At 36.1% G+C, this 12,751-nt stretch overlaps 2 protein-coding genes across 2 annotated transcripts; both read left to right on the forward strand.

Moving 5' to 3' along the window:
* Window positions 1-730: 730 nt before the first annotated feature.
* LOC141622110 (choline-phosphate cytidylyltransferase 2-like) lies at window positions 731-5,020 on the forward strand. Its single transcript, XM_074438158.1, has 8 exons — window positions 731-968; window positions 1,508-1,621; window positions 2,225-2,320; window positions 2,533-2,575; window positions 2,663-2,818; window positions 2,939-3,007; window positions 4,288-4,398; window positions 4,559-5,020. The coding sequence occupies exons 1-8, from the start codon at window positions 817-819 to the stop codon at window positions 4,814-4,816; spliced, it is 999 nt and encodes a 332-aa protein (XP_074294259.1). The 5' UTR covers window positions 731-816; the 3' UTR covers window positions 4,817-5,020.
* A 636-nt stretch (window positions 5,021-5,656) lies between these two features.
* Window positions 5,657-10,490, forward strand: LOC141622111 (choline-phosphate cytidylyltransferase 2-like). Its single transcript, XM_074438159.1, has 8 exons — window positions 5,657-6,058; window positions 6,327-6,440; window positions 7,231-7,326; window positions 7,540-7,582; window positions 7,663-7,818; window positions 7,929-7,997; window positions 9,561-9,671; window positions 9,956-10,490. Exons 1-8 carry the CDS (start codon window positions 5,928-5,930, stop codon window positions 10,229-10,231), a joined length of 996 nt encoding a protein of 331 aa, XP_074294260.1. The 5' UTR covers window positions 5,657-5,927; the 3' UTR covers window positions 10,232-10,490.
* Window positions 10,491-12,751: the final 2,261 nt, after the last annotated feature.

The raw sequence follows: 12,751 nt of genomic DNA on the forward strand, positions 1-12,751 counted from the left end.
CTTTTGTGTGTGTTAAATAAGTACTTGATTCCATTTACTAGAGAGGATCTCAGTTGGTTATTTTCACTTTTGAAAAGACTTTGAAAAGGTTGATTAGTCTTCTGTTCCTAGGACGTTTAACAGGGCCGCTCGTGACCTGGCGCATGCTAACCCATGGCATATAGGTTCTCGATTTTGGTCTAGCAATCTCCTTATAAACATTTTGTACGCTGCTTCAAATGATTTGCGATATATGAATTAAGTCCTTGGTCATGTTGAGGTGTAGAGGACATGGTTGCTAAGGATCGCGGAGATGGAGACGTGGCTTGAAGGGGCGGTAGAGAAATTGGTTAGTCGATTGTTGTATTTTTGTTTTATTTTGATTTATTTTTAGCTTGTTGGGCTAGTTTCTCTTATTGGGTCCGTCTTATGTTATAGGACGATCCTATAAAAGAGTTGATGTTTGTGATATATGAATTAAGTTTTTGGTCATGTTTTCTTTAAAAACAACGAATTTAAAAAGTTCCAAATACATATTATTCCTATAAAAAAAATATTCGAATAATATATCAACGCTTGATCAATGAGCCTCAAAAAAATTGAGAAAAATAAAAGAAAAGAAAAAGAGTAAAGACAGGGTGGAAAATAGAGAGAGGAAGTGAGGAGAATCCGGAAACACCATCAAATAAGCAAGGGACGAGAAAACGACTGATATTTTTGACAAAACTTGAAAACATTTTTCCACAAAAATAAAGAAATGATTATGATTATTAGTGTGAGATCTTAGGAAGAGAAGAGTTCAACACACAAATAGAAAATAAAATAATAGTAATAATAATGTCAAATACTACAAATGAAACAAGCACCCGAAGCAGCAGGATTCCACATATGGATCCACCTACTGACCGTCCTGTCCGGGTCTACGCCGATGGCATCTACGATCTCTTTCATTTTGGTCATGCTCGTTCTCTTGAACAAGCCAAAAAATCGTATGCTCCCTTTTTATTGTGTTTTTACGTATGTTTATCAGTATTTTAATCATAGCTAAACAAATAATTGGGACAGAGCGGGTATTTCATTGGTACATTTGGTTTGTTATTTTGAATTGTGGGCTATTTGTTGGTTAAGCAAGGCACGCTAGGGACCTTTTCTTTTGGTCTTTTCTCTAATTTTTTCCTCGAACGGACAAATAAAATATGATGAGAAGTGCAAGTGGCTGTTATATGAGGAGAATTATGTTATCGGTTTGTGAGAGGAAAAGATCGGAGAAAACTCGAAAGAGACTATCCCTTACATTGCGGTTTTGTGAATGTGATTTGTAGTAAAGGATGGTAATTTTGTTGTTGGTGCATTACGAATGATTCACAGTGTATTGTTCGTAAAAGACGACATTATACATTGCCTTAAGGCTTCTGTAAATTGCGGGATCATGTTGGAGTTGACTATTGTGATGTTTCCTTTATTTGTTGCTGAATTGAGGTTGTGGAGTTTATAGTGTTTGATTGCTTTTATTTGGTTTTCTGTTTAGATTTCCAAATACGTATCTGTTGGTGGGGGTCTGCAGCGATGCAATTACCCACGAGTTTAAGGGTAAAACTGTCATGACCGAGGCTGAGCGATATGAATCTCTTCGGCATTGCAAGTATGCTTCTCTCTGGTAACACTTTACTTAATTATCTGGATTTTGGACATCATATCAGATTTTTACTCCTCCGAAATATCAAGTTGGACTAATGCTCGAGATCCATTTTGGTATTTGTTGGTGATATTTGTATAGAAGACCTTACTCTAGGAATTTATTTAAAGTCTAAGTGTTATAAGTTTTGTCTTTTTTATACCCTAGTTTCATTGAAGAGGACCTTGTCACGTATGATAAGAGCTGTGAGATGATGTACATTATTGATTATCCTACCGTTGCATTTATTGAGTAATTGTTCCAAATTGACCATCATCAGAGAAAAAGGAACGACCATTCATTACTTGATGTAAAAATAAGGTGGCAAGATTTTCAAGAGTCATTTTGGTTTGTTCCATTATGTCCCTACAAAAGATAATGAGTTGTTGGCTTCATCGGAAATGGATATGAACTTAAAAACCGTAACTACAAAAGTTAATTATAAGCTGACGGCATTATGCAGTAGACCCTAGTGGATAAGTCTTGCATGAGCAAGAGATATACCATAGATAACTGCCCCTTTTTGTTACGAGTACTACGTTAAATTGGTTGTTTCTCTATTTATCGCAGATGGGTTGATGAAGTTATTCCTAATGCACCATGGGTAGTGAATCAAGAATTTCTAGACCAGCACAAAATTGATTTTGTCGCTCATGATTCGTTACCGTAAGTGCTTTTCAACTTACTTGGAAATCCTTTTCAAGATTTTAAATAAATGTTACACTAGTAGCTTGATTCAAGTTTTTCATATCTTTGTCTGTTCAAGTATTTGAGATTTGTTAGTAATTTTTAATTGCTTCATCGATCACCTATTTGTTTTTTAGTTTCTTCTCTAAATTTTTAACGCATCATGGTGTATGTCTTTTTTTTTCCTATAGTTATGCTGATACCAGTGGAGCTGGTAAGGATGTCTATGAATTTGTGAGTTCAATTTAAAACTATCAGCAATCCTTACTTTTTCTCAAACCATTTATTGGATGAATTTGATTGACTTAGCCTAATACGCAGGTGAAAGCTGCTGGAAGATTCAAGGAAACCCAGAGGACAGATGGTATTTCGACGTCTGACATCATTATGAGAATTGTCAAGGACTATAATCAATATGTCATGCGAAATCTAGCACGAGGATATACAAGAAAGGAGCTAAATCTTAGTTATGTAAAGGTGTGTTCTTGGTCGTCGATGTTTTAATGTGGATCGTCCATGTAGGTGTAGGGATCCCTGTTGCAGGCCATTTTTAAATGGTTTGCCTGTAGTTACATAGTTTATTGTTCGCTTTTACAGGAAAAGAGGTTAAGAGTCAACATGAGGCTTAAGAAACTGCATGAGAAAGTCAAAGAACAGCAGGAAAAGGTAGGAGCTATTTATCCCTCTCTTGGCTTTTGGCGGGTACTTTTATCTAAACTCTATGTATGTGTGTAATATTTGATGCTCTTTTACTACAACCAGTATAAATAGTTATTGGTTACGTCCTTTAAGCTTGTTATTCTGTCATTCAGGCAAGAATATATAAAACGTCAATTGTGCTGTTTGTGGAACATATTGATATCGTGGTCAACTGCGTCCTTCTGTCTGATCTTTATCCAAATTTTTAGCCTATTCCTTGTTCGGTCCGATGTTTTATCTTGATTTACTTTTTGGCTGTTCACACTTGTTTGGGACTAGTCTCAAAGAATGTGGCAATGACTAATTAATAAAACATATATAAAGATAAAGCATAATTTGTAGCTGCGTAGTTTGGAAAAGCAGGTTTAAAAGAGTCAATAAGGGGAAGAAATGGCTGCAATATTCAGTCTTGTTCTTCATCATTTTTTGTGGGCAATGAGAGCTTATGGCATTCCCACCACCCTCGTCTGAGATGGAAAGAATGTATCTTGAAGAGGTGTTAGTTTTTCATTATACTTTTAAAGGATTAACATTCGCGCAACTGAATTCGTCCATGTAATGTATGTGCTTGTCAACATGAAAACTGGCATGAGGTAATGGAAAACTAAAGTGCTAAACCATCCATCACCCCTCCTAGGCTGCCACCACCCAGCCTCCGACCTTCTCCCCCGTTATTGGCAGGAGTTGACCAATGATGTAAAATTATCCCCTAATCGGCCAACTTTTTAAGTTGGGAAGGGGTGTTTGGAAATATACTCAGAAAATCAGAATTGTCGGTATCTTAGTCTGGAGTATTCTATCTTGATTCATGAAGTATATCCAGAATAAAAGAGGGAAGATTTTAATCACACCGTGAAGGCGTGAACAAGGGTTGAACAAAAGGGGCAATGTTACGAAATGGGATTTTTTATGGACAAAGGAATAAAAGTTGGCTTATTCATTGCGTGGATTAACAGAGGCCAACATTGAATTTGATCCACTTTTCTAATGTATGGTAGTAGACATTCGACCAATGTTAAATTTGGAAGTTCGATCTTAAAACTATTACGAGTAATTCTTATATTCTTCTGCTTCATGCATTAGTTTTGAATTTGCCTTGTTAAGGACTTAAGGGCATTAAAGATGATGTACACGTTAATTTAAAGTACTTTAGCTATGTGGATTGCTTTGCTCATAGAGCTGTTGGTGGCTTAAGGGTAATATATATATATATATAAGTGTCATTTGTTCATTTTCTTATTTTACAGATCCAAACTGTTGCTAAAACGGCTGGCGTGCATCATAATGAATGGGTAGAGAACGCTGATCGATGGGTTGCTGGATTTCTTGAGATGTTTGAAGAAGGGTGCCATAAAATGGTATCATACATTGCTGCAACACAAATTTATAATATTATTATAAAATTTTAGAGTAAACGGGTTGGTCGCTGAATGTACACTTGTGGTTATATAAATTTTAAATGGAGATAATTATAAATTCGAATTTGATTATGTTTGTAATTTTGGATACATTTACCAGGGAACAGCCATCAGAGACCGAATACAAGAGCGTTTGATGGGGCAACAGTCAAGAGGATTGCTGGCTAATGGCAAGGCAGATGATGATGAAAGCGAAAAATACTTCGATCATGATGATTATGACGAGGATGATGACTACTATCACGATGAAGATGAGTACTATTATGACGACGATGACAGCGATGATAAAGAAGACGATAAAAACAACAAAGTACTGAAAAAAGAGGATAGTCATGCCGAAGGACCAGAAAACAAATAAGATAAGAAATAGTCGGGTTTATGTAACATTATAGGTTGATGAAATACTGTTAGGAGTGTCTGCTTGATTTTTTGAATGTGTGATGTAAAAATGTTACACAGTAGTGTCCTAGCGTGTCCCAGATTGTTTTTTGTACTTAAGATTGGTTAAAAACTAATTGAAACATTTGAAAGATCTTTAGCTGAAATGCTATACTTGTTACTTCATACTTCCCTGCATTATGTGAATGTCGAAACTCGAAATAAAGTTGATTAATTGGGAATCAAGTTAAGCTATAGGATATCAAAGTAGAATATCTTTGTGGTTAAACTCCGTGTGGGGTAGGGCATTTCATGGGCTGAAGATGGGAGTTTTGGGGTTAGTGTGTGTTTCACGGGGTTGACAACTATTTGTAGTGTTGGGGAGATTTTTAGAAGAGTGAGGCTATTTGTAGATGGGTGGGTGGTTGTTTTGAGGGCAAATGTGGAATGATCGTGGTGTAAAGAAAACACACAAACATTTCACCCACAAACTTTCACTCTCAATCATAATCTTTAACAATACTACGGAGTATATATTTGCCAAACAAATCATTTAGATGAAGTTCGACACATGGTGAATTTTAAGTACTTGTAAGATCAAATCTAGTCATTTTGTGTAAAACTATTTTAGACCAAATTATTCAAATCAACTCACAATAAACCAGTCGAAGTCATCATTTTTCAAGTTTTGTTTTGAATAACCCGATAACTTACTTTGAATCTTATCATTCCAGGTCGAATGATAGCATCACATCAATCCAATTAAAGTAACTTTAAATTATATTCTTTTTATTAAATCCATTTTAAATCGAATCAACTTGAATGAGTAAGCCAAAACCGTCAATTTAACCAAATTCAATCAACTTCTAAATAAAAACCACCGTACCAAAAACTAATTGCCGACATAGAGAAAGAGACTTTTATCGAATCAAATACAAACACAAAATGAAAATAAAAATAAAAATAAAGAAATAATAATAATGAGGAAGAAATCATAGGAAGAAGGCAACCCCCACGATTCACAATTCACAATCAATTAATTCTTTCTTACATTTCACTCTACAAAAATCAATCAAATCAATAAATAATTAATGTCAAATAACCGTAACGCGATTCCGCATTTGGATCCGCCCACGGACCGACCCGTACGGGTTTACGCCGATGGCATCTACGATCTCTTCCACTTTGGTCATGCTCGTTCTCTTGAACAAGCCAAAAAATCGTATGTTTTTTTTTTTGGGTTTAATTTTGATGATTGATCGATTGGGTTTTCTGATTATTGTTTAATTTAATTGGGTTTTAATGGTTGTTTTGTTGATTTTGTTATACTCTCCCCGTCCCAATCATTTGTTTACATTGGAATGATGGTGTGTGATAATCAAGCTGGTCATTCTGGGGTCGGTGATTATGATGAATTGATGATATCTTCGTATGTTGTTGAATAATATTTGATTTTTTGTTTTTTTTTTCCTTCTGCTTTTTGTATGTAGATTCCCAAATACATATTTGTTGGTGGGAGTCTGCAGCGATGAAATTACCCACAGGTTTAAGGGTAAAACTGTTATGACCGAGGCTGAGCGATACGAGTCTCTTCGGCATTGCAAGTAAGCTTCTCTTTCTCAATCCTTTCATCCCTAATGAGTATGAGGATCCCGTATATATCTTATGGAGCAAATTGTATGCAATCTTGTTAGGTCTCTTTACTCTTATTTTCCCAAAGACCCAAACAACTTGTTGGACGAGTGCTCCAGATCCCTTTTAGTGGTCGTTGCTGATTTTGTTTAAAAAAGTCATTATTTAAGAATAAGGCCGCATGAGTTACAACTGGTCGTTTGGTTACCCTATGAGAAACACACGAATTTCAATTTACTTGACTTGCGAAATGGGCAAGTTGTTTGGGTACTTCAATTCACATGAATTGGAACTTCCAAGGAATTTTAGTTTCCAATTCATCCGTGATGGATAAGTCACAATTGCAATATTATATCAAACTCCTATATGCAATCAAGCAACATTTTCCGGTTCACATGAATTTTAAAATTACGTGATATAACTCTTCCTAATTCCTAGGCATTGCAAGTTCCTACTTGCAAGTGTGTGCAACCAAACAACCATTTAAATGTCAGTTGGAATTGTTTCACTTTTTACCAAAGACAAGAAAATAAGTCATTGGCTTCATCTAAAATAGATATGAACCTAGAAACCATAATTAACGAAAAGTAAATGATCATGAGGTAATCACAAGGCCAATGCTTTATACAGTAGACCTTAGTGTTCGAGTCTTACATGAGCAAGTGACCTATCAATATATCATTGATTTTTGTCTTCATGTTACTGCATTATATAGATAGTTTTCCTGTTTGCTTTATCACAATTGTTAGTTATTTATCGCAGATGGGTTGACGAAGTTATTCCTGATGCACCGTGGGTAGTAAATCAAGAATTTCTAGATGAGCATAAAATCGATTTTGTGGCTCATGATTCCTTACCGTAAGTGTTTTTAAAGCTTTGACAGGTAGCTTGATTTAAGATTTTCATATTTTGGTCCATTCAAGTTTTTGTTTTAAATTTTTGGTAAAAAAATTAGGCCACGAGATGTGTTCATCATTGTCTATGATTTATTTACAGATTTCTTCTTTACTGTACCGCGTTAATGGTATAACGCTTGACACATTGTGTATCGTTTCTATCATTTTCCTACAGTTATGCTGATACCAGTGGAGCCGGTAAGGATGTCTATGAATTTGTAAGTTCAATTAATTCAACCCTTGCTTCTTCTCAAAGCATGTATAGAATGCATTTGATTAACTTAGCCTCATTATGCAGGTGAAAGCTGCCGGGAGGTTCAAGGAAACCCAGCGGACGGATGGTATTTCGACTTCTGACATCATTATGAGGATTGTCAAGGACTATAACCAATATGTTATGCGAAATCTGGCACGAGGATATACAAGAAAGGAGCTAAATCTTAGTTATGTAAAGGTGTGTTCTTGGCTGTTGATGTTTGGATCGTTCATGTAGATGTACGGATGCTGCTGGCCACTTTTTGTTGTCTATCTTGAATTTCATTGTTTTATTCTTTGCTTTTACAGGAAAAGAGGTTAAGAGTCAATATGAGGCTAAAGAAACTACATGAGAAAGTCAAAGAGCAGCAGGAAAAGGTATGAGCAATTACCTCTTTTTTTGCTAGGATACTTCAAGTTCTGTTAGCAAAAATCCTGATGTATTGCGTTGTCTTTGATGCTCTCTTAATTCAATTCTTGTAAATAGTTTTTGGCTTTTATAAGGTTTCGTATTTTGTTACTTAGGCCAGAATCTATCAATTATCGCCACAGTCAGACTGTACAATATAATGTATTCTCTAGGGAGTATATTACCATCATGGTCAATTACATTATTCTTCTATCTTGGTCACATCCAATTTTGAAGTTAGATTCTTTACGGTTCAGTGTTGTGTTTTTTTTTTTTGCTATGCTCTCTGGTTGCTTGCCTCGTCGGATTTTTTTGGTCCTTACCTACTTTCTTTATCTCCTTATGACACGTTATTACTCCCAACATATTTTGGAGATGAGCAGAATCTGTAGCTGCCTCATTTGGAAATCATATGTGAAAGAGTCACATCAAATAAAGAAATGACTGCTGTATTCATAGTCTTGTTTGTCTTCAACTACTGAGGACAATTTATGGTAGCCCACCAACCTCATCTGCAGTAGAAAGAATGTTTATAAGAGGTAGTATTTTTTATTTAATTTATTTGTAAGCTCTTTGACTTTTAAGGATTAGCATTGGCGGAACACAAATCACCCTTGCGATACTCTGTTTTGAAGTGGTGATCGCCCTGAAAATTAACTTATCTCTTACTCCTGCACGACCCAGCATCAGCCGAACTTTGGCGGCATTCTGAAAAGATACCATAAGTGTTAACCCTCCCTTTTTCTGCTTCTTTGTTGGTGGAGAAATAGGAGGTAGATGGCTTCTTCATTGTAGTGGAAGCTGGTGACTTCATTGATTGAGAAGCTCGATAGTGTGGGAATTGGGGTTAACGAAGGGTGAGAGCTAGTGATGGTTTAGGGAGAGAGTGGCTTGGTAATTTATTTTTATTTTGGTCTTATTATGTGATCTTCTCATCTACTACATTTACCGAACATGGTGCTTGGTAGTGTGATGCTTGTTTTCTCATGATCAAAGCTTTTACTTTGAGAAAGGCAGTTTGGAAATACTCGAAATTCTCGGTACCTAGATTTATGAAGTATGAATATTTGAGGGGGATTTTGAATTATGTTGTAAAATGAGTTGAACGTAGGGAGTGATTGCTAAGAAATGGAAACAATTATTATTAAAAAAGGTAAAAAAAAAAAAAAGGTTGGCTTATCTATTGTATGAACTAAGCATGATTTCCTTTCCTCTTTAGTCTTTAACTTTATGCTTTGCTGATTAACAAAGGCCGAGATTCATTTTGATCCACATTTCTGATGTATGGTAATAGAGCTGGTAGGCACACAATCAATGTTTTGGTTATGAAAGGTGTCGACGTGATTTTGGGTCACTGGATGGTCTGGATCCTTACAGTTGTGTTGGAAGCTCGTAGTATTTTACCTCTCACTCAGTTATTGAATCTGCCTTCATGAATTTGGTCAGTTATTGTATTTGGTCAAAGAGCTGGTGGTGGCTTGAAGAGATTATAATTGGCATTATTTATGATGAGTTAATTTCTTATTTTACAGATCCAGACTGTTGCCAAAACAGCTGGTGTTCATCATAATGAATGGGTGGAAAATGCTGATCGATGGGTCGCTGGATTTCTTGAGATGTTTGAAGAAGGATGCCATAAAATGGTAATATACATTGCTCCAACACAAATTTCTGTATGGGATGGCCTAATGATAATACTGTACATATCATCGTGAGACTTACCCAAATGACAATTAAATGGAGTAGTTATTTCCGAGTTAGTGGGTTAATTAATACGATCTTGTATAGTATGGTTGGTTTAAGATTATATTAATATGAGACCGCTTTAAAAAGGCAAATTGTTGCTTCAAGGGGGATATAGAACTTTTATTTGTGGATTATTCATAAGTTCAGTTTCGATAATCTTGTATTTTGGATATTTTACCAGGGAACCGCCATTCGAGACCGAATCCAAGAGCGTTTGATGGGGCAACAGGCAGCAGGATTGCTGGCTAATGGTAAGGCAGATGATGATGAAAGTGAAGAATACTTTGACCATTATGATGACGATGATGACTACTACTACGATGAAGATGAGTACTATTACGATGACGATGTCAGCGACGACGAAGATGATAAAAACGAAGCACCAAAATTGGAGGCACGACATGTGGAGGGATCAGAAACCAAAGAAGAGAAGAAATTGCCGAGTATAACCGTGTAGGTAACATGTCGTACGTCGGTGACATACTGTTTGAAATGTCTGCCTGTTTTTTTTTTTTTTTTCCTGAAGGTGTAATGTACAAATGTTATATACAGTAGGTGTCCGACTGTCGGCCCACACGTGTCTTTTGTATTCAGTGTTGGTTGAAAATTTAAACTGAAGAACTTGAAAGATCTGTGGCTGTATTGTTAATTGTATACTTGTTACGACACTACATACGTTTCTATTGACGACAACGCTTGTGAAGCGGATTCTCTCTCGTTGTATTGTAGCACGTTCCTAATTTATGTTCTAGATTAGAATGTAAACTGTGCTATTTTTTTTGTTGTTCGGTGATTTTTTTTTCCGGCTTAATTGTCTGCTCGTATCTTGTGACCATACTTGGTCACATTTGAAAGACCAATGCATATCTTTTCGCAAGAGCGTAAGTATACTTTGTTATCGTCTCTCTGCGGCTCGTATGTATCGACGGTTTTTGGAGGTCACATATGCTTATGAAGCTGGTACTCTCGCTCCTGGCCAATCTTCTGTCCGCTACCATCATTGCTCCGTTGTTATGGTTTATCTTAATGTTGTAACTTTAGCTTTATATTATTATTATGTTTTTCTTAGGTATGACTTTGTAGTGCTAGATTTAGCTATCGGTTTTCTGGTGCTACCTAGTTGAGTAGCTTACATTGTAACTGGTAGAACATTGTAAGTTATTCTCCTTCCGTTGTCAAAAAAAAAAAAAAAAACTACTGAAAATGTCAAAAGAATTAGTTCAAATTTTATTATTTTAGTGGCAGAGCAAGAAAGTGTCAGCAAGATTGGTAGACTGGTCGCCCTTTGTAATGAAAAACTGGAAAAATATATTTTTTTTTCATCCATGGCTGAATATATTCTCATTAATTATTGTATTACTTCTCTTTAGGATCAGAGCACCCACAATGGGTCTTCGTTCATTCTCACACAAATGCTGAAAATTGCTTTTTGAATAAAAAACAATAAAAGAGGAAAGAGAGGGTGTGAATTTTCGCCTGTCCGAAAATTTGTGAAGAGCAAATATGGGGCCTGGTTGTCAGTGCATGTGGTCCCATTGCTTTGTTTTTGCTTTTCTCATTTCAAAACGACGAGTACCAGTACACATACACCAAAAGCACATCGTATAACATTGGCAAATAAAATAAGTGGGTAGAGTGAAATGTTGATATGGATATGTGGGGTATAATAAAGTATGAAAGATAAGAAAAATTGAGTATTTGTTAATGTAGTGTTTTTTTGATGTTTTTTTGATAAATTTTGGCACAAAATCTCATTGAAGACGGCGATATCCGTCATAAGCTTGTGACGGATACCATTTCCTCTCACAAAATACCCATGAGAGGTGAGTGGGGAAGCACATGGGAGGTGCCCCACCTTGTCCCCTCTCCCTTTTTGTGAGAGGTCTTCAGCTTGTGACGGGATTAGCTGAGGTGGCGAGTGAAAAGTATAGAGTGAAAATTGGTGAAAATTTCACCATTGCATATGGTCTCATAGTTAGTCATGAAAGTTTGGGAGTAGCTTAAAGTTGACCTCATCATATAGTCTACGATGGTGGATGACGTAGATTAACACGAGGTAATGACTTCACTACAGAGTGGCGAGTGCTGCTAAACTACCAACCTTCGCGGAATTATCCTTTCTTTTGACCCTTCCAGGTAACCCCTCCCCTACGCTATTAGACGGATATTAGCTAAAGACGGGTCAAATAACTTGAAAGTGGTGATATTTTTGGCCCCTACCACCCCACTTGTTGTTTGTCCTATTAGAAATGTGATATTATATTTGGCCCGTCTTTAATTATAGACAAATATGTGCCGTCTATAATGAGATTTTGTGATTAAGTATTATCCCCTTCCTCACGTGCCCACTAGGTTCATCTTTGTTATGTTGATTCACAAATTCACATTAGTAGATTAGGACTTTACGAGTATTTCTTAGCGAATGTTTGTTGAATGAGTGTTCTTTAAAATATTAAAGTTAATTTAATGGATAATTCCCTTTTTAATACTTTCATTTGCAAAAAATGAATTAGTCTCTCCTATTCAGGGGCGAATCCAGTAGGTAGCAAGGGGCAGCGGCCGCTACCCCAAAGTAAAAAAAATCAATTTAGACGCTGCTCCTTTGCTACCCCAGATCTGGCGCTAAAGATAACTAAAAGTTAAGGTGTTATTATTGCAGCAAAACTAACATGGCACAACGGTAAAACATTGGTACTCCAAGCAATAGGTTCCGCGTTCGAGACTTGTATTAGTCATAATGCCATTCTGTTTTCTCTTTTTGCTCTAAAATAAATTCCATTAGAATCCCAACATTACGTAATTTGTGTACAATCGTTCTTTCCGAGTAAATTAAGATGTGGCTATTTTTTGGAAAATAGTGACCATTTTATGTTAAATAGTGATCATTTTGAAAAAAATGGTCAATTTTTTAGTCATAAGAAGCGGTTACTATTTCTCCAAAGGTGATCACTATTTACTCAAAAGTGGTCAAAATTTT

Source organism: Silene latifolia, chromosome X, assembly GCF_048544455.1.
Source record: "Silene latifolia isolate original U9 population chromosome X, ASM4854445v1, whole genome shotgun sequence".
Classification (NCBI taxonomy): Eukaryota; Viridiplantae; Streptophyta; class Magnoliopsida; order Caryophyllales; family Caryophyllaceae; genus Silene; species Silene latifolia.

Excerpts from the sequence above, each read along its gene's own strand:
- LOC141622110 (XM_074438158.1), top strand. The coding sequence starts at position 817 with ATGTCAAATACTACAAATGAAACAAGCACCCGAAGCAGCAGGATTCCA. Across the intron at positions 2,819-2,938 it reads TAAATCTTAGTTATGTAAAG|GAAAAGAGGTTAAGAGTCAA; the intron begins GTGTGTTCTTGG and ends TCGCTTTTACAG. Across the intron at positions 3,008-4,287 it reads TCAAAGAACAGCAGGAAAAG|ATCCAAACTGTTGCTAAAAC; the intron begins GTAGGAGCTATT and ends CTTATTTTACAG.
- LOC141622111 (XM_074438159.1), top strand. The coding sequence starts at position 5,928 with ATGTCAAATAACCGTAACGCGATTCCGCATTTGGATCCGCCCACGGAC. Across the intron at positions 7,327-7,539 it reads GTGGCTCATGATTCCTTACC|TTATGCTGATACCAGTGGAG; the intron begins GTAAGTGTTTTT and ends ATTTTCCTACAG. Across the intron at positions 7,998-9,560 it reads TCAAAGAGCAGCAGGAAAAG|ATCCAGACTGTTGCCAAAAC; the intron begins GTATGAGCAATT and ends CTTATTTTACAG.